The sequence below is a fragment of the Gobius niger genome (assembly GCF_951799975.1).
Source record: "Gobius niger genome assembly, chromosome: 14".
NCBI lineage: Eukaryota > Metazoa > Chordata > Actinopteri > Gobiiformes > Gobiidae > Gobius > Gobius niger.
Genome location: NC_136865.1, coordinates 23,410,333 through 23,434,438, shown reverse-complemented (window position 1 = coordinate 23,434,438; position 24,106 = coordinate 23,410,333). Strand labels below are relative to the sequence as shown.

Sequence of the window (24,106 nt, the reverse complement as noted above, 5' to 3'; positions counted from 1 at the left end):
TTTTGTTTTGTATAGCGTGTCATTGCATCACGTGATTGTCACATTAAATTCCACAGCTTAACTTGATTTTGTCCTCTAGTACACATGGATGACAGTCAAATACTTTCTGAAGCGATTGAAAAGTTTGAAAACCTCAACCTTGATGTGACCCAATAGAGTTGCGGTCAAACCTTATAAGCCGTCGTTTCACATAGCGTGTACAGTCGCGTAGCCTCTGATGAGAGACCGCGATTGGGCGTGGCGTTTCCATAGCGACCCTCCCTGATTCCGATTGGACGGTGGGGCAACTGCGGGGCGGCGCCTGTATATAAACTCAGTGATGAAGAAAAAGTTCATTTGACGGAGTTTTACCATAACGGTCTTCTTCACTGTGAGCGCTGTCAGCTTTTCAACCAAAAACCTCCACGCAAACATGAACCCAACAATTCTCAAGCTTATCGCCGTGGCCTTCTGCTTCGCTGCAGGTAAGATAAAGCCTAACTATTTCCGTTTTTTTCTTTTCTTTTTCAATCAACAAACTGACGCAATGTAACTAAATGACGTTACGTTGACGTCAAAAATCGATCGGAAATTTAATGTCATTTAGTTACATTACATTTTTAAAGACAGGATGGTTAAGCCAACAATATTTTCTGTAAAGATTCAAGAAAACGTCACGGAGACACTTTTTTTTTTTCTTCCCTCCTTGGGATTTGTCGCAAAGTCGGGAGTTAAAGCTGGGTGTGTTCAGGAGAAGGATCCGTTAAGCCCCACCAACAGAACAGGCAACGGCAAATTCACTGTCAGGGCGGAGGAAACGAGTGAAAATTAGTGCTGTTGGAGTAATAAGTACTTCATTTGCTTCTGAACTATCCATATCATAATAGTTTTATAGTTTAATGCTATTACTGGTGGTTAGATTATCTCAAAAGAGTGGTGATGTCACTTTTCAACTGTTTGTGCCATGTCCTTTTTCCTTTTTTTTTTAAATGTGAAAACAAAATATATGTAGGTGATGTATTATTATTTTAAAAAGCTATACAAAAATTCAAATAACCACCCACTACATTTCTTCCTGTTCCGACCGATCGATTTCGTTTCATTTCAATTTTAATTGCAAAGTAGTGTGTGATTGCTTACCACAGATAGGTTGGTACAGGCAAATTAAAGTGCATTCTCATCACTAGTCAAAAAGCCTATTCAGCTTCCCCTTAGTTTGCTTACAGTGAACCGCAGGCTGTAGATTCACAGCACCGTTTAGAATCTGATAGACACGCCTTTATGAATTGTTGCTTTGAAATCCACATTTGCATGAAATTATAGGTATTGAAATATTTTTTTCAAAACTTCTTCAGTGGCTGCAACTGTTGAATATCTGGAGTTGTTTACACTGCATACAAAGATTAAGATCTCTCTCATAACCTTTTTAGTGTCACGTTTTCCCCCCACTTAAGAGTACCTAAGAGTTCTATAGAATCATATTTTATTGTAACTATGTTGTCTTGTAAGCTAAGAGACTTAGGCCATGCATTATGAACGGATGCTTGGACAAGATGTACCTGCATTGTACCCTGCATGTATTTGTGGAATATGTGACACCCATGACAGATTATCTCAGTAGTGGCACCGAACATCAAGACATCATGTATTGCATGTTCATTGTACATGTCACAATCTCTAGACTTTGTCAGAAAAAAGGACATGGGAGTTGAGATCAATAAAGGATTATCTTATCTTGATAATCACAATGCCTCTACTGACTCTCTGAATTGCTTGTTTGAACTTCTGGTTACCGTCATCAACAAATCTGGCTCTAGACGGATTACTTCTGCCTCTCTTGGTTTGATTTCTCAACTTCGACAGTTCTTGAAACCTCCCAAATCCTCCTCAAAGTCCTGTGACCGCGCTGATTCACCTCTGTTTCACGTAATGTGCTAAAGTTAGTCTTCTGCAGAGCACATATTGAGTTTTGGCGTGTTATTACGGGCGTCTGAATCATGCCTCGACCTGCGTGTTGTTATATGAGAAATTCCTCGCCTCCAAACAGTCGGGAGCAGCCCTGTGTCTCACATTTCCCAGGCAGCTCTTCACTCGAGACACTGTTTGTCCTTTGGCACTATTGTGTTTTAGGGCCTTTCTTTCAGTTTTGTCCTGCTTGGCCTTTGCCTCTTGTTGTTCTGGGTGTCCTGTTTCAGACCACACCTTTCCTGACGAGAACTTTATGCCATGTTTGGGGGATGCACTCAGCCTACAGGTGTGGGCCCTTGCAGCTTTAGGATTAGAGGAAATAGTTGTTTGCGAGTGCAGGTAATGACAGGCGGGAGGCGTGTTTGGCTCCTGTGCTTCTGGAGTCTGTGGCCGGGACGGGTCCATGGGCGTGTGGGTCTCTGGGGAGCACAGGCTGGACCGTCTGTCTGTCCGTCAGCTGGGTTTGAGTAAACACTTTAGTCTGAGAGAGTGGCATGAACCGCTCTCGCACAAAGTATACACAGACCGAATGTGAATGGAAAGAAGGTTTTTACATTTTTTCCGAGGGGCAGAGGGACGATGGAGACGAGCGCACTGACTGGGGCGGGGCCGGGAATGAAAATATTATGGAACATACTGTTTTTGTTTTTCCAGTTGAGGTTCCAGTGAATCAGCGGTCATGTGGAGGGTTTTTACCAGAGGTGGCCGGTAACAAAGTCAACTCACTTGAAGCCACAAAGTGTAACATGTCACACAGTAACTGAATGAAGTACAAGCAGATGAGGAGGGGCTGGAGTCTTCATCAGGGGAAGTAGACATCACAGGTGTGAGCCCCACCTGTCGCTTCTACTTCCTGATGACGACCACATACTGTATAGTCGTAATGTGTCGATTACGTTGTAAATAAAAACTCTATGCAAATTCAGAGTGCCCCAGCCCTTCCTCATTTGGTTCCAAGTCTGCCGGATTTGTAAGTTTGTTTGCTATCGTTTAGCATTTACTCTGTTACTACGGTGATCCAGTGAGAAATCTGCCTCCCCTTTTGCCTCCATTTTTTTTTTACAGATGGTTTATTCGTTGGCAAAATACCTAAAAACAAACCTGAACAAACTAAAGGCAGCCAAATAAAAGATTTAAACATGTTTTTTTTTTTGGATTACCGCAGTTTTGTATTGCTGGCAGTGGCAACAGTATGATCTACAATGTTACACAGTGTGCCTTTAAGTCCTTGAGTAGTGTTGAGGATCTGTACTTTACTTGAGTAGTATTTCTGGTGAGATTTTTGCTTTGATTTGAAAATATTACAAATAAATATAATACTTTCTACTTTCTACTTGCCACATAGTTTGTTCCGTCTTAAGCCTTGTAATGCACCCTTCATGAACAGTAGGTGGCGCTGTGCAATCGTTCATAGTAGTGACTGGACTGGGTTTGATCCAAATTCACGAAAACCCAGACCAGTTGGTGATTTAACCTTCATTACATAGAAGTTTTGTCCCTGCCGTGTTGCCGTACAGATGGATAATCTGGGCACGATCTTCATCTTCAAGTTATTCACAACTGTCACGTACTTTTTGAATATTATAGTATTTTCTACAGCAAATACTTTAGTACTTTCACTCAAGTAGCAATTTGACTGAGCCACCTTTAATAATAATATTTGACCAGTCAGATCAGTACTTCAGATAACTCAATCAAGTACTTCGACCTACAGTGTTTTTTCATTGTGCATGCCCTTCCTGTTGCAGTCAGTTGAATATCATAGCAACATAGTTAGTTAAATATATTTGCTCAGGAAACAAAGGACCCTGCCTGAAGTCCTTTGTGACTGGCTTGGGTTGTATTCATCCTTGAGATTTGGAATACCAATAGTTCCTGCTTTACAAAGGACCAGCCTGAACTTTCCTTTTGTTCCTTTTGATTGTAGACTATGGAGACTGGGAGAGTTTGGGAAACACCTAAATAAAACTACACTTTTTTATTTCAAATCACTTATGTAAGCATCAGGCATGTTTTCGGCTGACGGTGTTAAATGTCTTTTGAGTCTCACCAGAAATAAGACGATGACCTGGATCCGTCACAAAGGACCAAGAACAAAGAGAAAACTGTAGGAGGGGAGGTTTTGTTGTTGTTTATGTTGGGAAGTGTCTTTGTGACATTAGATCCACCAGGTGAAGGGTTTTTGATGATGATTCGAGAAGAACCTCCAGATCTTGAGCTGTTTGAGCCCGTCCGGTCAGATCCAGTTTTGTGTGTTTTGTGGGAGACAAGGATCTGTTTGAATTGCGGTGATGCCTGGAGGCTGGGTGTTCAATGGCAGGTGTGTCTTATTCTGGAAGTGTCTGCCCTCTAGAGTTTGAACGTGGTTACTTTATCTGCCTTTTTAAACGGTGACTCACTCAACTGCATTGTTTGATATGTGTAAAGCCAACAAGAGTCTGAAAACAAAACAAATAAGCTTTAACGTCACACCCCTTCGTTTGCCCTCTGGGCTCCTGTCGCCGGTCACGGACGGTATTTGCACAGAGGCATTTGCGTTTGCATCTCTCTTCTGTTGCTGGTTTCTGCAGCAGCTCATAATTTACCTACATTTTAATATTTACTATGGCCACATTTGTTTGTTCATGACTTGCGTTATTTTGCTCAGGACACAATGGTCACACCGCCGTTTTGAAGGGGATAAGTGTCTGCGGTTTGGGATTCCTTTGACCACATCAGATGCTTTGGATGGATGTGTGATACTGTGGATTAAGTTGATAAGAATAGAGTAGTCATTGTAAGTGTTATTGGAGATGTCAGCGTTTTCCTGCTATTGTGAGAGGTAGAAACTAAAGAATTACAAATCAAAACCTCCAGATTCACAGCCCTATTTATGCAGAACAACAGAAACTTGCAGTGTGACACAAACAAAGTACCTGCACGTGATCTGTACTTAGTTACGTGACTTAACCTCTTAACTCCCACCTGAACCGAGAGGATCTTTTTCCTCGTGTCATCAGGTTTTTTTTTCCATCATATTTTTGTTGGGTATTCAACTCATTTTTGTAACTATTTTGTCATTTTTTTGTCATTTTTTGTCACATTTTTGTAATTTTTTGTCCATTTTTTGTAATTTTTTGGTCAAATATGTATCACATTTTTGTCAATTTTTTGTCATTTTTTCATCCATTTTTGTCCATTTCTTATGACATTTTTGCCATTTTTTCATCAATTTTTCATCACTTTTTTGTCAATGTTTTCTCCCTTTTTTGTCACATTTCCATCATTGTTTTCGTCTCAGTTTTGTTGTTATTTTCACAGCTTTTTTCCAGAAGCTTTTGGACTGAGGTAAAGCCAAACTGGAGAAAATGCGCTCGGTTCAGGTGGGAGTTAAGGGGTTAACCGGCTTCATTTCCCAAGTTACTGTATGCCTTTTATCTGTAACAGTTAAAGAGATGGCAAGTTTTTAATGTATCAATAAATTATAAAAGACGACTCATCAATGACTTGCATTACTTCCATTTTTATTTCTAAAGTGGAAAAAGGGTGTTTAAGAGATCAGAAAGTTTGCACCAGTGCTGTCCTTCAGAGGTGCTGTTCAAAGAGTAACCAGCAGGGGGCAGTAGGAGTGTGTGTGATTTGCATGGACCGCTCCCGCTCATGTCTCTGGCTTCTGGAGGAGATTGTTGACTGTTTTCTGCAACATTTTATCTGTTTTGTGTTGTAGCTGTTTCATATATATGTCGAGTTTTACAAAGTGGTTCTACAAAATGGCTACTTTATCGCTAAATATATCAATGACTAAACAATATGCTCAGTTTTCTTATTGTTTTGAGTTATTGTGAACCATCATTGTTTTTATTACGTAAAGTAGTAATTATCATCAGGCTGTTATGTTGTTCACATCCATGTCGTGTTGAAGAAACATCTCACTGAACATGTATAATTATGAAGTGGCTCCTTCTTTGTGTTGGCTCTGAGTCTGAGTCGTGGGAATGACATGAGTAATCAATGTCAGTCTGGATTTTGCACGTCAAGGCTTTTTACTCCAAAATCTCCCGCTGTTTCCTGAAGTAAAATGTCTCTCCTCATAATTGTTACACAAAATTCCGCATTTAAACCGACCTTAAAGTTGTGATAGTTTAGTTTTTCATTTAGTTGTGGGTTTTTGGAGAAGCCTGAGGTTTTGTAAAGACGTGACTCACTGACACTCGCTGTTTAGGCAGGAACAGTTCGTGACAACAACAGTTTAGAAGAGAGAGTGTATAAATGTCAACGTGCACAACTGTACATGACTCAGCAGCATCTGGACGTGACAAATACTTCGCAAGAGCGACTTTTAAGAGACGGGACACTAGGCCTGTAACAATAAATACATTATCAGCTTATCACTCAATAAACGACAGGAAAATGTTGCAGAAACGGCCCCTAGTTTTGGAGATTGGATGAGACTTGTTGTGTGTTTATGCCGTTTTTGTTTGTATAAAAGCCATGTCTGTGTTCAGGAATCGGCTACATTTATTTATCTTTATTATGAAACTATAAAATTGAATCAAAAAATCGATCGATCAATATGAGAAACAAAATCGTGACTCATTTGTTTTCCCATATTGTCCAGTCCTTGTTAATATTTTAAAACCAGAGATTACTGTGGAGAGAGAAAAATGGAGTTGGTTTCAGTGGCAAAAAAACACCCCCACCTGAACCAAGCACATTTTCTCCAGTTTGGCTTTACCCAAATCTGAAATCTTCTTGAAAAAAGTGTCAAAAAAGAGACAAAAACAAGGATGAACATGCAGCAAAAACAGCTATGAAAAAGTGACACAATGTGTGACGAAAACAAAAAAGCCAGAAGAGAGCTTTTGTCAAAAAAGTGCTGAAAATGTGATGAAAACCCAACAAAAAAGCAATGTCAAAAAAGTGACGACGAGCAAAAAAGTAGCCATTTAGATTGTTTTGTAGGTCTTAGCTTTCAAATGAGGCGTTGGTAATTGGGTAAAGTTCAACTGGAGAAACGCACTTGGTTAATAATAATAAACACTTGTAGTCTTGTATTGCGCTTTACAAGCCTATACCAAGTTTCTCAAAGCGCTACGCTGTCGTCATTATTCATTCACTCCATACTCCCTAGCCACAGCTGCCCTGGGTTAGACTGACGGAAGCGAGGCAACCAGTCCGTGCCATCGGCCCCTCTGACCACCACCAACCACTCCCCTATACACTACATTCACTCGGCTTTCTGGTGTTCCCAAACGGTCTCCCATCCAAGCACCGACCGGGCCCTTCCCTGCTTAACTTCCAAGATCTAATAATGGTAATATAATAATAATATTCTTGCCTCCCTCAATGTATTGAACTTCAAATTTTGCTATTGTGACAGGCCTACAACTAGACACTGTGGCTGTGTTTAATTTCAACTGTTGGATTAACAATTCATTTATTTAAAAAACATGATTTAAAAACACAATAAGAATGTCTCTTTATATTTTCTAGCATCTGTCTCACTCAATTAATGGCAAATAAACAACCACAGATAAGATAAGATCAGCTTCATCTGTTAAATGTTTGATGGTTTAGAAACTATTCCGAGAACGAGGTCGGAAAACCTGTGTGCGTTTGCGCTAAACCTGATGGATTACTTGAAATTGTTCCATAAATCAAACTCATTTCTAATTAACACCTGCACATGACTCTTGCATCATTTGTGTCGTAACATACATACACATAATGTAACCATCTTACGCGTACACGGCTCTGTTTACGGGTCTAGTGACGGCGGGAAATTTAACAAAAAGACAGAATTAACTGAGAAACATCATTGAACCAGGACTATGCAAAACTAAATCTACTTCAAATAAGATCAAATAATGGAACTTTGAAATAGATCTAACTCTGGGGCTAAATGAAGACTTGAACTCTGCGTTTCTTTTTACTGGGTTTTTTCTCAGGCTGTATGTTGCTTCTAGACTGTAAAATGTGTCAGTGTTGAACTGTGACAGCAGGGGGCGCTTTCTTAGGGGTATTATCAGTCATTTTTGTCGCTCTTTTGCTGCTTTTTTGGTCACTTGTTTTGCTGTTGCATTTTCATCCCCGTTGTTGTCGCGATTTTGACACTTTGTTCAAGAAGCTTTCAGATTTGAGTAAAGCCAAACTGGAGGAAATGTGGGAGATTTCAAGGCTCTGATTGGAAAAACAGGAAACCTTTTTATTGGCATGATATCGGCCAATAGCATATATCGTAAAAGTTTTTTTGTAGCTTCTTGCACATCTGCGGATCCGGAAGTAGAGCTGTGACGCTGATTTTTCTTGACAATTTCATTTTTCTTTCAGCAAAATAATGCTTTTTCCAAGAGCATTTTTAGGCGATTCATGTACACCAGGCTCCCCCCTGACCAGTTGCGTAACTTGAATGTTTTATCCGGTGGTTTACTTCCCCGCAGTCACAGTCGAGGTCCTGTGTTTGTTCAGTGAGCGTGAAGGGTTTGACAAACACCTGAGAGGCCAGTCTGTCCAGAGAGAACAATTACAGACAGAACAAACAGCATTGTCCTCATTAGTCTGTGCTGCTGCTCTGTAAATGAGTTCAGTAGCATTTGAATATCAGTAGCCACTTAAACACCAGCATCAGGTCGGACTGGATTCAGGGGAAAAAACACACGTCGGACAACATTTCTCTGAGATGTCGTCGATGGGGAGCGGTTTTACCACATGCCACTTTAAATTGCAACTTTTCCATGTGATGCTGAGACAGTCGGCGTTTAGTTTTGCACGTAAAGCTGCGCTAGCCATGAATCAAGAATGTGTGGTGGATCATAGTATGGACATTGATACGATAAAAGTACATGGTGGTTAGAATATTATTTATTTAGGTGTGACCGAAACTGACTGGGTGTGGAGTGGATTAATAAAAAAAAAGAAAAACTTGCAGTGCGTGTTGTAATTGTCAGCTGATGGGAGTTGCATTGTAAACGGCATCATGTGGTGTGGCTCATTTCATTATTCGGAGCAATCGGCTGAGAATAAACGTGCCAGAATAAACGGCTCCACCCCTTTAACCACAGCCTTTAGTTTGAGGGAAGTGTCTAAATTAACTTTTACAAAATCAACAATGAAAACTGAATTACTCCATTTAATAGATGGAGATGAGACTGTCCCTGTTATTTTCCCTTCGGAGGAAAATCAAAATGTGGATTTGAGAAAAAAACAAGTCACGTGTCGAGTCCACATTTTATTATTTACAAATGATGACTTTCCTTTTGTGAAAATGAAATTGTTTTGACAAAATATGTTACTCAAAACCCACCTGTGGTTGTTGTAAACGACGTGTTCTCAACAACGCCAGTAAATGAATGAGTGTTTTCATTAGTTTGATGATGTCATTAAGAGACGTCACTTGATAGGTGTGTTTTATTGTTAATCCAACTTTACATAAAGCATAGGAGCAGTCTCCACATCTGACGTCAGACTCGCACACAGAAAATAATGATTCATTATGACTCATGTGTATTATGTAGCCACTACAACAAAACCTATTTCACCCTCCTGTATTGTTTGATATAGGAGGAGGAACGCAGAACAAAGGTGTCCATTATTAACAGGATTTATAGGATAATGGGCCTTTTGCGATTACTTCATTGGTGCACTTGTTAGAAATTTCTCATTGCGATGTCATATTAAGGTTAATAACGTCTCTCGTCCAATCTGAAAGGGATGTCATCAAAATTTGAAATTATATTTCACAAAGACTTTGATTTTCTTTGACATACTTCCAACACTGCAATGGGATCCTTGCAACAAAAGGTTTCAAAAAGTCCCCCTCTACATCAATTAAAACCTGAGTCCAGATCATTGAAATATTGGCTAAGGAACTTGCCTGGACGACGGATATGTACGCAAACAAACTGAAAATGCTTTCCTATCTTTGTAAACGTACCAATCCTTAAACTAAGCTGAACTACAGCAGGCGTCTGACACGAGGCACATGAGTGATGTCCTCAGGCCGTGTGCTCTTCCCGTCGCTGACACCTGTCCCGGTCCAACCTGTTCCTTCAGCCCTGCACGTATGTCACTCACTTTGGGGAATTCCACCTGCGAGAGTAAAGATCATTTGCTGTAACCTACTTTCCACCGAAGTGTAGAGGACAGGCAGCGGCCGATCACTAGGTCCTAAAATACATCTAGATGCACCGAAACTGTCCAATGTAATATTCAGCACAACACATTCAGTGTCTGAGGGGAGCAGCCAAGTCAGCAGTTTACTTTTAGTTTTTATTGCAGTGTTATTACATCCATGTGATTACCCTACACCCAACCAGTGTGACCAGATTTCTACAGATGTTCTACAGGGAGGTCATAGTGGCTGAACAGTAAACAAGTCAAACAAAATGGCCTGATTAAATAAGAGGCAATGAGCAGCATTTTTACCCTGAAACTTGTTTTGAATAAGAAGTGCCATGTGTGGTAAAAACTGACTATTCCTAAGCACAAGAACGGCTTTACTGACTCATTTTGTGTTCAAACCATTATAAATCAAGCTTTTGCTTTCAGTCTGTTTTCTGCTCCAAAGCACACACGACACAACAGTTAATAATAACTAATAAAGATGTGTCAAAGTCATGTTTGATGAATTCATCAAAAAATGCTACAACTTTTAACTTCCTTCACGCAGACAGACCCAGAGATTTTTCCTCTTGTGAAAGGTGCCCAACAACTCTGAGCTCCAAGCTGCCAGTCAGGTTCAGTGCTTCTGGTACATCTTGTAGCTCGTCTCGGTGCCAACATTAAAGAGCGGATGTTTTGAACATGATGTGATTGAGTAGCTTTTGTTCAGGATGTCCCGTACAAACTGCAATTATCGTATTTCTGAATATTTTCTAATCAAAAGCTTTGTTTGGTAAGGGTTATTTGTGGAGCACAAAGTAATTCAAAGTGCTTCACATTTCTTTTACTGAAATAAAGTATAAATACATACAATACAACACAAAAAGGTGCAAATAAACTAGAGTTAGCTTTCAAAACACAGCTAAATGCAAACTGGTCGTAAATTTGAACATTGTGAGAGTTGAGGCCTGTCTCACATCTTTAAGTCTGTTTCAGATTTTAGTTTCATAAAACGGACACGCACCCTCTTCACGTTAAGTCCTGACTCTGGGACCAGTTGGAGACCACTCCCTGAGGTTGTCAGAGCTGAGATGATTCATATGGCTCCAACATGTCAGAGATGCACCTTAATGCTTAGACTATGAAGAGACTTGTACGAGCTGTTTTTAGAATCTATTTTCTCAGCGACAGGAAGTCAGGGCAGAGATCTGAGCACTGGACTAATATGTCATTGATCAGTCCTTGTTTCAATCATCAACCCTGGTTAAGTCCTGACCCTTTTTCTTCAGCATCTTTAGTGTTACTTGCATTAGACGCTGTTAAAAGGTTCTCTTGTTGGTTAAAGGACATTTCATAGAAATGAACACATTCATACAACATTATACTTTGGAAAGAGTCCTGCCCAAGGACACAGCGGCGGTATTGCAGCAGCAGTGATTGAGCTGCCACCTTTCAGATGAGAGATGAAAGTCCAATGAACCGAAATGACATTGATCTGCTGAATTATAATGTATAATCTTGTATGTATACAGTTGTCACAAATGTGATGGTGTGAGTAAAGTGTCTGTTCTGTGTGTGTCCAGTGGAGGCGCTGCGCTGTTACAAGTGTGACATTGGAATTGGGGATTTATGCGCCACCTCAGAGGTCACCTGTGCTGCCGGAGAGCACTGCTTCAGCGGCGAAGGAAAAGGAGGTAAGCACTAATGCTGAGCGACCAAGATCACTGACTGACCTGACGTTTATGACAAAAGTAAAAAGCCCAGGGTCTATCTTCTTTTTTTTTGTTTGAAATTTTGAACACTATTGAACACTGCTCCATTTAACACCTCAGAGCACAGAGTTTTAACTATGAGTTTATGAAATGTAAATAAATTGAACTTCTACAGAAGTTGGATTTAAGGAATTTTGCACTTGAAAAAATGTTTCCTATATAATGTATAAGACCTAATTAAAGTTTGACTTCAGTTTCATAACCATCACCTGACGAGAAAATAAAACCTGATTTCCTGTCAGCACCTCCTCATTCACACAGTGACATGACAAAGCATCTGAACTCACTTCACCTGTGTCAGTGCTCAGTAAACATTGTAAGATGTAACCGGACCCCACGGTAACGATGTGTTGATTTTGGGCACAGTTCCCTTTTCAGTATAGATCCATGTGTCTCTCTCCACATCTGCTGTACCTCAGCCGTTCCTACAGACCCTTTGACAGATGTGGCCTGACTCTGCCTCTGTCTCTGCAGCTGGCATCCTGGTCCTCAAGATGAAGGGCTGCCTGGCCGTTGCTGAGTGCAACAAATCCAGCAACGTCAACTTCCCCTCTTCCAGCAACACATCGATCTACTCCATGACCAAGACCTGTTGCGAAACCGACCTGTGCAACAGCGCCCCCGCTGGCCTGCCCGGGGCACTGCAGCTCGCCCTGGCCTCTGTCATGGCTGTTTTCGCCGCCAACTCTCTCGTCTAACCCCGACCTCCAAAAGCAGCGAGATGTTTTTACTGTGCCAAACCACATATACATGATAAAACTCTAGATGGGACATTCTTACCGCTGCTGTGGCAAATGTGGCGGCCCTTCTGGAATTGTTCCCGAAAAGTAATTGAATAAAAGTGAAAGATCTGAGCACTGTGGTTACTGTATAATGCAGGAAAGGGCATTGTGTTTATCGGGGCGTAATTTTACTGAAAAATGAACACGAATATGAACCCCTCCAGCACGCAAAAATATTTTTCCTAGGATAGTTGGTAAACGGTGGACATTCATCATCCAATCAGAGACTAACTTTAAGATTAGGCACCGGCCCACTATCCTTAAGGTTAGTGGCTAGGGCAGGGTCAGGGTTAAGCTAATTGGATATATGTGTGATGTTTCACTCTCATGACTTGTGACTGCTTGATCTGCCAACTATCCTAGGAAAAATATTCTCGCCTCCAGCACTGGACTAGTCGCTCTCATACAGATTATAACAATGGTCAAAAATGGACGCTAGGTCAATCTTTTTCGGGGGGGCAAAAACATGACCGTGTCCAATAGAAAGGACTTTCAGACATAAAAATAATATGTCAGGTTTGTGAATCGAATCACGATCAAATACTGATGAGGAAAAACATTTGTCAATTTTCGTTTCGTAGATTTCTTCCAAAAACTGCATTTCTCCCATAGAGTTGTATTGACCCTGCCCTCCACCTGCCATTATGACATCATCACATTCGAAATCGTGAACGCCACCTATTGGTTCCAATGGATCGGCGTCGGCAAAGTCCCATCCAGAGTTTTATCGTCGATGTTTGGTTTCAGTCGCTGAGAGGGATGCACCCGCTCACCTGCCTCTTTGATATGAATTGGACTTTTGTTTAGCTTCAATGACGCAGAGGCCATTACTTTATCAACAACTGTCAAGTCCGAGAGGACGCTTTGAAATCCGCCCAACGTTCTGCCCGGTTTACGTTGGCTCACAGGGAATCGTCTATTATTGGGGATGTTTTACTGTGTTTTTTTTTTTACTTTTTAAAGACACCGTTTCTCTTTAGTTCTTGAGCTAAAACAAACAAATTCAAAAATGATAAGTCAGGCCAGATGATGACTGAGACGATGTTTTACAAAAATTAGCGCACATTTTGCATTCCAGTGATTGCAAAAATGTTCACCTCGCAGCACATTTTAACGTCCAAGTCCGTCTGTCGGCGTATCCTTCACAGCGACGTCAATGTAAAGCCCTCGAGCATATTTATCATTTGTGTTGTCTCGCCACTTCCTCTGTTTTGCTTTATTGGTTTTGAAAAAAAAAAAAAAAATCCCCATCCTCACAGCCAAAGCATTTCACGCAATGATTTGTAGTTTTAATAATTTATATCACTTATAAACGGGAGGCCATTGTGGTTAAAGCCTTTTCAAATTTGTGCTTGTTTTTACAGAAATGCTTGGTTTTATTTTTGATATGTGTTGGCGCATGGGAAGCTTTTAAATGCCTTTGTAAATACACTATTGAAATGTCAGAAGTCGAATTCCTGCCTCATGAAAATTGCCTGTGTTTGAAACGGCGGCGGATTCGACTGACGCTATTTTTAAATGGGTTTTGTTTCAATTGGATTTTAATAAAGTGATTAAACCAAACCAAAAGGATGTCTTTGTGTTGATCTGCTCTCTGGTTTCGTGTAACCATCACCGGATGAACTGGTTTTTCCAGAAGATTCCTTTGGCCTGCTTCAGGGGATTCTTCAGTCATGATTCAAGGCGCCAAACACGATTTCCAAAGAACCTTCGAGCCGGAGACGCTTTCGAAACAACAGTATCACAATCTGAGCTAGACACATGCAATATTCAGTTTTCTGAGCCAAAGAAACAACCATATTTCAAATACATAAGTGGTTATTGAAAGGGATATTTCTGGATTTTATACATAGGGCCTCATTTCCTCGTTAGCCAGAGTGTTGCTGATTTCTGAAGATATTTTTTTGTAATTCATGCAGTTTTTATATTTGAAGAGTTTCGTGGCACTAGGCTAGTGCTAGGCTAGCGCATTTCTATGGTATCAGCTAGCCTGCATTAAAAACAGTCTGACACACTCCACAGAGCACCTGAGACAAATCACTTATAACACCAGACTAACCATATCAAAGGCCCTAAACTCCCACAAAACACAAACTCTCCCTTACCCAAACCCATGAAGAGCTCATGGTAAGATTAGTGACTAAGGAAAGTGACTGAAGAGCAGATCATGAAATCACTACAACATCTTTATTTGAGAAGTTTTACAATGTAAAGTTGAATTTCAATGAACTTCATGGACATATTTAAGGCAACACTCACTTGCGTGTTTTCTAAGAAGAAGGAAAGATTTGTTTAAAAAAAAAGATCATATTAAATCATTTCATCCACAACCTCATAAATTTAGATTTTTTAGAAAGGGAATGGTTGGGAAAAGCTGATGTAAAAAGAAAAGAGACAGAGTTTTTCGACTGCTCCATGTTAGTTCAGGACAGTGAACATCAAATAAGGAATCTGACCACACCCTTTTGTTTTTATAGAGAGGCATCAAATGCTGAGTCACCAATGCCATTTATTGACTATCAAAATTAAATGTTGCTGACTGTTTGTTTTTTACTGCTTAGTTTAAGTTTTCCTCTTGAAGCCCCACCTGGGGATTATATTGTAAAAACAGAATTACAAATAAATCCTTAAATGTTCCTTATAAAACACAATAGTTACTGAATCTCGTCTCGGTTTAGTCTGATTTTGCTCAAGTGAATCACAAAATAAATTCAGTGTAAAACAAGTTTCTGTATTACAGTATTTTTTTTATAATTACCAAAATGCCAAGAGGGGAAAAAACTTGAAATATAACTTCAACTACAGTTTGACCAAAGCAAGAACATCATTAGTTCCACTTTTACAGCTGGGTTTTAAATGACACCACAAACGTCTCGAGGCCTTTAATGTTAAAGGGCTTTTGTGTTTTTATTACTTAGTTTGATGGGATAGTATTGGGTAAGTACTGATGGTAGCTTTAAACCAGTGTCAATTTAAAAAGAAAAAAAAACTTGCCATTTTGAAAAAAAGTTTATGGCAGCATCTGTATAAAAAACATTTTTTAGCCTTGACGTCGATGATTGTTTCTAGTTTGTGGACTTTCTTTATGGGTCTTTCATGCACAAACCATTGGCTCCTGCACATTGACAGTATGGAAACACAGGATTTCAGCTTCTCTCTATTTTATATAGTTTTTAGCTCATATGAATCTGTGAACAATGTTTGGGTTTGCACGGGTGAAGAGGTTTGCATCGGCTGAAACATCTGATAAGTGGATCTGGCACTCAGCTCAAGTGTCTGTGATCATTTGAGCTGATAGATCAACACATATCGACAGGCTCTTGGCATTTTGGTATTTGTTTACTCAGACTCTGTCACTTGAGAAATTTGTCCTCTGCTTTTGACCCATCCTTCAGTGCTTTTGGGACAGTCTTGTCAGGGGCAGAGCAGCGCCCGGCTAGATGTTATTATACTGCTATAGGCTTGTACCTCGCAGCAGCATTAGCCTGTTGTGCATGTTTTAAGTCAAGTACAGTGGGGGAAAAAAGTATTTGGTCAGTTTCCCACAGACTTTCTATTGGATTTTGGACAAATACTTTTTTTCCCCACTGTAAATGTTATGCAGTGCATCTCCTTGAAACGCAAAGCTAAAAGATGAAAGTAAAGCCAAATAAAAAAGGAAAGTCAATCATTCACCGAACACAATATTCTCTGAATTTAAAGCAATTAAATGGTACAATTTAGTAAGTCTGAAAACTGCTGTTTGTGTATAAAGTCAAGAAGAAAATACTGCCTAAAAATATATTATGTTGGTTTGAGGGAACAGTACTTCTGTTAAAGGGGTCGATTTGTGGGACGATCTCAAGAAACAGTTTAAAATGATTCTTTAACAAATATATGAATACATTGTTGTGTAGGGGAGACCGGGTGTTGTTGTAACATGGGGACAGTTGTAACATCACCAATTCCACCACTCAGGGATAAGATATGAGTCAAATGAACAAATGTACCCACTTCCTCAATGATCCCACATGGTGGGTGTCAAGTACATTTTTTGACCAAGACTATATTTTGTTTAGTGTTTATACTATTGCACATAAAACCATATGACTTAGACTAGATTCAATTGTAGTTTCTCAGGCAAAATGTGTTGCACATATTCCCTACTAATCTCAAACCATTATGCTAATACAGTTAGCGAAACAATGGCTGACAGGGGTGGGGATGGTTGTAACATGAATCATCTCCTATACAGTTAATAATTACTTGATTTTAATACTTTTACAGAAGGCCTAGACAGTGGAAAAGAAGGATTGGCAGATGTGTGCTAATGTTTAAAAAAAGCTTCTGATGAGGTCAGAAAGAAGGTCAGTCAGATCAGTTCCAAAGCACATGTGATCTGCCATATAACAATGAGCAGATACTGCAAAACACAGCAGAAGCTGAGAGAACAAGGTCCAGTGATTGTCCCAGTGTAGGTTATACTGAAGCATCAACAATGTTCTCTCTGAGGTTCTGGAGGAAGTGTTGACTATTTGACTCAGACAGCAGACCTGTAATATGGACTGACTCCACGTATGACAGGTTAGAGAGAGAGAGACATTGTTCTTTTATTTAAATAAACCTCTATTTGAAGCAGATCACATGACGTGGCCTCTGTTTTTGCTTCTTTTGTTTAACTGTTACAACTGACCCCGGTGGTGGGTAGGTTGTAACAAAGGACCACTGTGTATTTCACATCACCTCACAAGGTTTGTGATATTCTTTCAGAGGTTTGAATTGGTGCCATTTGTAGTTAACAAATGTGGGTACTTTGCATAAAAGTTTTAGAACTCTGGCTCAAAAATTCACTGAGTTACAGGTGCTGAAGCAAAAAGTGTTACAACCATACCCGGGCTCCCCTATATATGGAAAACAAAGCAGCAAAAACATTTGTACTTGTTTGATAAAGACTGAAAAGAGAGAGAATCTGAGGCACTCTGACTTACATTTAAAAGTCCTTTGTTTTTCGTTTAGATGTTGTGCTGTAACCAGGCTGGCATAATAGGCCCCGGCAGCTCTCGGTTACCCTCTTTGTTTGTAACTGTAGGAAGTGTTCACCTTGACTATCCCTGACAACTTGGATTTAGAGCACAGTGCTCAAGCAATAACAAAAGGAAGCCTAATAAGTAAAAGAAACAGGACACTAAGATAAAATAACATACAGGTTGATATTTGTGTGTAGAAATCACTACACTAAAAACTAGATAAAAGAATGAAAATTTACCTATAAATAAAACTGTTGTAGATGTTTCAGCATAATTTGTGTAACATGGAACAAACTATATACCACATACAGAATGAATCCTATTTTATTTGGACCAAAAAAAAACAACAACAACCTATACAACCTGCCGCGCGTGAGATACCACATGTGAAGCTCAATACCTTGATATTAGTGCGTATTTGACCTCATAGTATAGTAGTAGTAGCAGCTGTATGAGTGGTCAGCTTTACTTTCCATCACAGTGATCTCTAAGACACTCCGATCAGTTGTTTGGAAGGTTTTCACTACTGACAAACCCTCTGACCAGAAAACTTACAATAAAATGGATCCTGGAGCATCATAGAGACAACAGTGGCCTGTTTATTTATACCGTGCATTTATTACACAAGGCAACTCAATGCGCCTAACAAAAGAAGATATGCAAAATTACAATCAGGTTCAAGTTAAGGCAAAGCCCACATAAAAAACATCAAGACATGGGAAAAACACAGTACACAAGGCAGAATTTTTTTCTTGTTTCTTGTGGCGCTGAATAAATGGGTTGAGGCAGACGCAGAACGACGGGGGCGTGGTTTGGGGGGTGTATGTGTGTGCAGTTGCTTACAATCCTGAAAGTCAGTGCAAATATGATATGCAAAATATGAGCCAAGGAGCTCAGTTCTTATCTGGTTGAGCCCGTTGCTTGGCCTTGAAGGGAAAGTGTTGACGGCAGTAATAGTTCATAATTGTATAATAAATTAGCTTTTACTTGGCCTCAGCATTAGTTCAGTTCTCCAGAGCAGGTTGTTCCCTTCACAGTTCATCCCTTTTCCTGCCAAAATATAGTCCACCTTTTGTCCGTCTCCACAGTGAGCTGCCAGGTCGCATACAACAGTCCATGGTTGAGCGTTACTTTCCGGTGTAATAACATCACTCGGTCACTCCCTGCTCCAAACGCTGACCACTCATACAACCGCTTTTTTTTTCTCACATGAAAAGCTGCATAATGCACCCTTAATTTGTAAATGTATTGAGCTGCAGATGTGGTTTCTCACTCGTGGCAGGTTGTATAAGTATAGTGTTGCTTTTTATGGTCCAAATAAAATAGGATTCATTCATTCATTCATTCATTCATTCATACATTCATACATTCATTATGCTGTATATAGTTTGTTCCATGTTTGTAACCGAAATAAACCTTCATTCATCATTATGAAGATTAAAAATTGTTAATTATCTTCATCCACAAAAAACAATGTTGACGCTTCTGCCCCGACCACCAGCAATGACTCACATTCCCCAAGGGCTCACTACAAACCTGTATTTACTGACCTGACCAACAAGTCTTTGACTGGCCTTTTCTTTTCCATTACTCAACAAGAATAGGCAAGGCAGGTTCTTTGTATGGCACATTTCATGTACGTGACAACTCACTGTCCCTCACAGCAACACCAAACAACCAAACACAATAAAAAATACAATAAAAAGCAATTAAACAAATCAAGTACATTGCATATATATAAATGTGTTAAAATACAATCAATAGGCAGGAATAAATACTTGTCCTTTCAGCCTGGACTTAAACATAGTCAGGGTTGAAGCCTGTTTCACGTCCTCACGGAGCCACAAGGAGACTTGTACACAAGCAGAACCTTTTTAAAATCTATTCTGTGAGCGACAGGAAGCCAGTGCAGAGACCTGAGCACTGGACTAATATGGTTGTATTTCCTGGTTCTGGTCAGGACTCGAGCCACAGCATTTTGGATATAATGCAGCTGTCTGACAGCTTGTTTTGAGAGGCCAATGAGCAGGCCGTTACAATAGTCTAACCCAGTGTTTCCCAACCAGGGGTACGGGGACCCCTGGGGGTACTCGAGGACCTAGCAGGGGGTACTTGGAATTATTTCACATTGAAAAAAGGGAGAAGAATAATTTTAGGTTTCTTTTGACTGCAACATTGTCCTTTTTCTTACAAACACCACTTTTCAATAATTACTTTCTAAATAAACTGCAACATCCTTGACGTAGGGGGTACACGGTTGACCACTGAAAGGCCCAAGGGGAACGAAAGACAAAAAACGTTGAGAACCACTGGTCTAACCGACTGGAGACAAATGCATGAATAGTCTCTCTAAGTCTGGTTTAGACACCATCCATCCATCCATCCATCCATCCGGGTCGTGGAGATCACATTGCACCAGCCCCTAATGGCTCCTCCTGCAGGTGGTGGGTCCACAGAATAAGGGGCTTCTGAACCGCTCCTTGTCTGACCCATCACCGAGAACCTGTTTGCCAATGGAGACCCTACAGGGGCACGAAGCCCCAACAACAGAGCTCCAGGATCATTTGGGTGCTCAAACCCCTCCACCATGTTAAGGTGGCGGTTCCAGGAGGGATGGTTTGGACACTATGTTTTTTCATTTTAGCAGTGTTTTTCTGATGGTTGTAGGCCACTGATGTGATGAACTTAATCTGATTGCTAAAATTCAGGCCTGAGTCCATGATTACCCCCAGATTTCTAACTTGACTTTTCGGTCCCTGTGAATGATGACCGATGACAATCTCTCTTTGTTTTTGTGGGCCACAGACAATTATCTTAGTTTTATCTGTATTCAACTCTTCTCTCATAAAACTACTGGGCCATTGTCTCTTGCTTTTTGTTTCACTTGAGCATGACAAAATAGTACTAGCATTTTCCTTGGTACAGATCTTCGGGGGTAAAAAAGGACTATTATATTCATTCATTTCTCTTTTCACAACTTTAAGTAACTCTAGTGTTGTTTAAGTAAAACACTGTAATAAGTTAAAATTACTCAATACATTTAATACATTTTACACTTATTTTAAATAATTTTGATTTGCCAAGTATTATATCTGTCAGTGAAATAAGGATTTTTGTACTTAAAATGAGAAATATCATCGAACTTTGAGTGAATTGATTTTTTTTTTTTACTTATCTACTCAAATTACTTTGTTTTGGTTACTTCCTTCTCAAACATCTTACAAAATCTTTCCTTGGCGCTTTTCGAATTTGACGTTGTGTGTGTGTGACTGCATGTACCTGAAGGTAGTTCCTTCTGGTAAGCCTCATAGCTGACATTCCTTCCACCTCATACGACAGAAAGGCTCCGGTCCACTCCCCAAAGCATCAGTTCTGGTCCGACCTGCTCCTCGAGTCGTCCCGATAAAAAGGGCGGCCGGAGTCCAGCGCAGCATCATTCTCCACCTTCCAACCTCAAGAGACAAGCAAAGCAAAGGGACTTTTTTCTTTTTTAAGCTTCCCCAAAACAAAACCAACGAAATGGCCAAGATCCTGATCGGAATTGTCGCTGTGATCGCCTCCATCTACCTGGGTAATTAACAAAAATCGAGTCAATAATTATATGGGATTTTGTTTTGTTTTGTTTTATCAGGCAAGAAGTTGGGAATAAGTAAATATTTGAGAATTGAAAAATCGTCTTGAAATTAGGCGGGAACATTTAAATTGAGAAAATGTGGCCTTCGTTTTGAGTCTTTTCGATTTATTGTTTTGTGATCATTCCACTACCAGAGCAGCTTAAATAGTTATTTTGAATCACACAATCGAGGCCATTAGTTGTATTGTTTGTGGCAACGGAAAACACATGTTTGAGATAACAGTCGCTCTCAATGACGATGGCGTCGGCTAATTCACACACAGACGTTTGCTGTTTGATAAGAAAATATTGGTTGTTACCTGAAACGGGCGGGGCTCAGGTTAAGGATTAGGTGCAGAAAATGGCCTTAGGTGTGGTCAACCGTTAATGCTTTTGACTAATGAAGTCAGAGAAAGTGTCTAGGTTAAAAATAAGAAGAACTTAGGTAAAAATAACTTAGGTCTCACTTACGAAAACTTAGACTTAGATTTTATATATTTTGTTTTTCCCAAATTTGTTGAATATAGAGCACAATGGACGTTAAATGAAGACAGAAAAAGCATTTACTTTACTGTTCTGGATACGTTTCAACATCTATCTTTGGAATGTGGTTTTAACCTTTTTCTCCCATTTCAGTGGAGTCCCTGGACTGCAACAAGTGCTCACTCGGTGTATTCGGCTTCTGCTTAAGCTCCTCCTCTCTGACCTGCACCACCAACACCAGCGTGTGCTACACCTCAAAAGCCAGTAAGTACCACCTAAACCATCCTTCCACATCACACATGACAGACATCAACAGCGGTTTCAAAAATCCAACTAATTTTGACCACTAACTTTTCCAAAAACTGGTTCGAATCAGTTTGAATCATTTTTTTTTTTCATGACAGATTAGCCTCTGTTGTGCTTTAAAACGGATGCAAAAACATTGAAAAAGTCTATCAGGGAAAATTTATGGGAATTTTACTTCAGAGGTGTATCAGAGGTGGTTGAAAAGCGCGATATAAATACAAACATTGCTTGATTGTGAGACTGACGCAAACTTCTTCATTTGGAAACAAGAAAAACTTGCACAACAAGTTCCTCTGCTCATTCAAACCTACAATCACAAAAACAGGCCCATAAACGGGCTCACCAGACTGGCATTTTCCATTGGATTGAACACAAAATGAGACAATGAAACTATAGCGACAATTAAGGCACATCACATGAGCATGAGTCAGTGGCTTTTGTTTCTGTGCAGCCGGATCAGCCGGTTCCAGGATCATTCTGGGAGGCTCGGTCAAACTCATGCATCCAGTTTTTCTGGGTGCTCTTAGTCGGCCTTTGTCTCTCGGTGTAGTGTTTTGCAATGCGGCGCTCCGGGTCACGATAGATAGATAGATAGATAGATAGATAGATAGATAGATAGATAGATAGATAGATAGATAGATAGATAGATAGATAGATAGATAGATAGATAGATAGATAGATAGATAGATAGATAGATAGATAGATAGATAGATAGATAGATAGATAGATAGATAGATAGATAGATTGATCGATCGATCCAACCATATGTTTAATTGTACTCTTTTCTCTCCCTAAGCCTTCGGCGGTGTGTCTAGCTTCGCTGGCTTCAACCAACAGGGATGCACAGAGGGTAGCGCTTGCCCCACCAATGCAACCATGACCACCAACGGCACCTTCGGCCCGACCTTCTTCACCGTCTCGTACACCATGCAAAGTCAGTGTTGTTCCACCGACAAGTGCAACCCGGTCGACCTCACCGGCGGAGCATCAGCCAACGCCATGAGCCTGTCCGTGGCGCTCAGTGCCGCCGCCCTGGCTGCGGTCTGGGGGAGCTACATGTAAACGGATCCCCGTTCTTATCCCTCTCTCTGTTTGCACAGCAATAAATCTGACCGAAAGCTGCTCCCTGTGTACCATGATTATTTGAACAAGGGGCGTCCAAACTATTAATACAAATTTGAATTGGTAGAACTTTTAACTTGAAGTTTAAAGTTTAGTTTAATTCAAACCGTAATAATATTTTGGGAAAGATTTTATGAAGTGCCAAGCCTGAATACTTCCTTCATTCTCAATATAAAATGTTAACAGCTAACAATCTTTTTTTGCAAATGACCATTGCGACCCCCGATGCTAGAAGTTGGGACGCCCCTCCTTTATCCGGTCTGTGGCCATTGTATCGTTAAATGAATCGCGTTGAAGCCTCGAGTCTCTTGTGGAAGTCGACGATGGAGCGTTTCAGGAAAATGCTGAGCTGTAAATCTTCCATAACTTCTTTTTTTTTTATTTATCCTTTAATCAATGTTCAATGTGAAAAACAATAAAATCTAAAAAGTTATCAGTGTTGTGGTTTTCATGTGACTTTCTAAGAGGTCAAAACACTTGCCATAGTAATACTTCCTTGTAAGGCTAATGTCCCTGCACTGTCTAAAGCACTGTTTACTGAAGTAACACAAAGGTTTGGACTTTCTTTTTACATATTAGTAAGTCTTACATTTAAGTACAAGCGTGAAAAGAGAAGATCGAAGCAAAACATTTTCAACTCAATCAACCCAGTCCAGTAGACAATATTTAAAGTGACAGTCTGTACTTTACTCTATTTGATTATATGGACAGGACAGTGCACTGCTAAAAGTAATCTTAACATAAGTGACATTTTCTTGAAATAGGCACTTTTGTCCTTGATTTGAGAGTCTAATATCAAGAAATCTGTCCGTGGGGCAAGATATTTACAAATTAAGATGAAACAATTAAAACAGTTTTATTTCAAGTAAAATTACCTGCTTTATCTAGTTTTGAGTGCTGTGATTTCTTTTATCTTTTATCAATGCAAACTTCTTGCTCCATGGACAGATTTCTTGATATTAGACACTCAAATCAAGGACAAAAGTACTTATGTCA

General features: G+C 40.0%; 2 protein-coding genes across 2 annotated transcripts; both read left to right on the top strand.

The window, feature by feature from the left end:
- The first annotated feature begins 350 nt into the window (after positions 1–350).
- On the top strand, positions 351–14,097 carry LOC306974322 (sperm acrosome membrane-associated protein 4-like). Its single transcript, XM_079571516.1, has 3 exons — positions 351–464; positions 11,610–11,720; positions 12,273–14,097. The coding sequence occupies exons 1-3, from the start codon at positions 413–415 to the stop codon at positions 12,494–12,496; spliced, it is 387 nt and encodes a 128-aa protein (XP_079427642.1). The 5' UTR covers positions 351–412; the 3' UTR covers positions 12,497–14,097.
- A 6,925-nt stretch (positions 14,098–21,022) lies between these two features.
- Positions 21,023–23,065, top strand: LOC306974067 (uncharacterized protein). The gene is made up of 3 exons (XM_079571177.1): positions 21,023–21,157; positions 21,836–21,946; positions 22,785–23,065. Exons 1-3 carry the CDS (start codon positions 21,106–21,108, stop codon positions 23,048–23,050), a joined length of 429 nt encoding a protein of 142 aa, XP_079427303.1. The 5' UTR covers positions 21,023–21,105; the 3' UTR covers positions 23,051–23,065.
- The last annotated feature ends 1,041 nt before the right edge of the window (positions 23,066–24,106 follow it).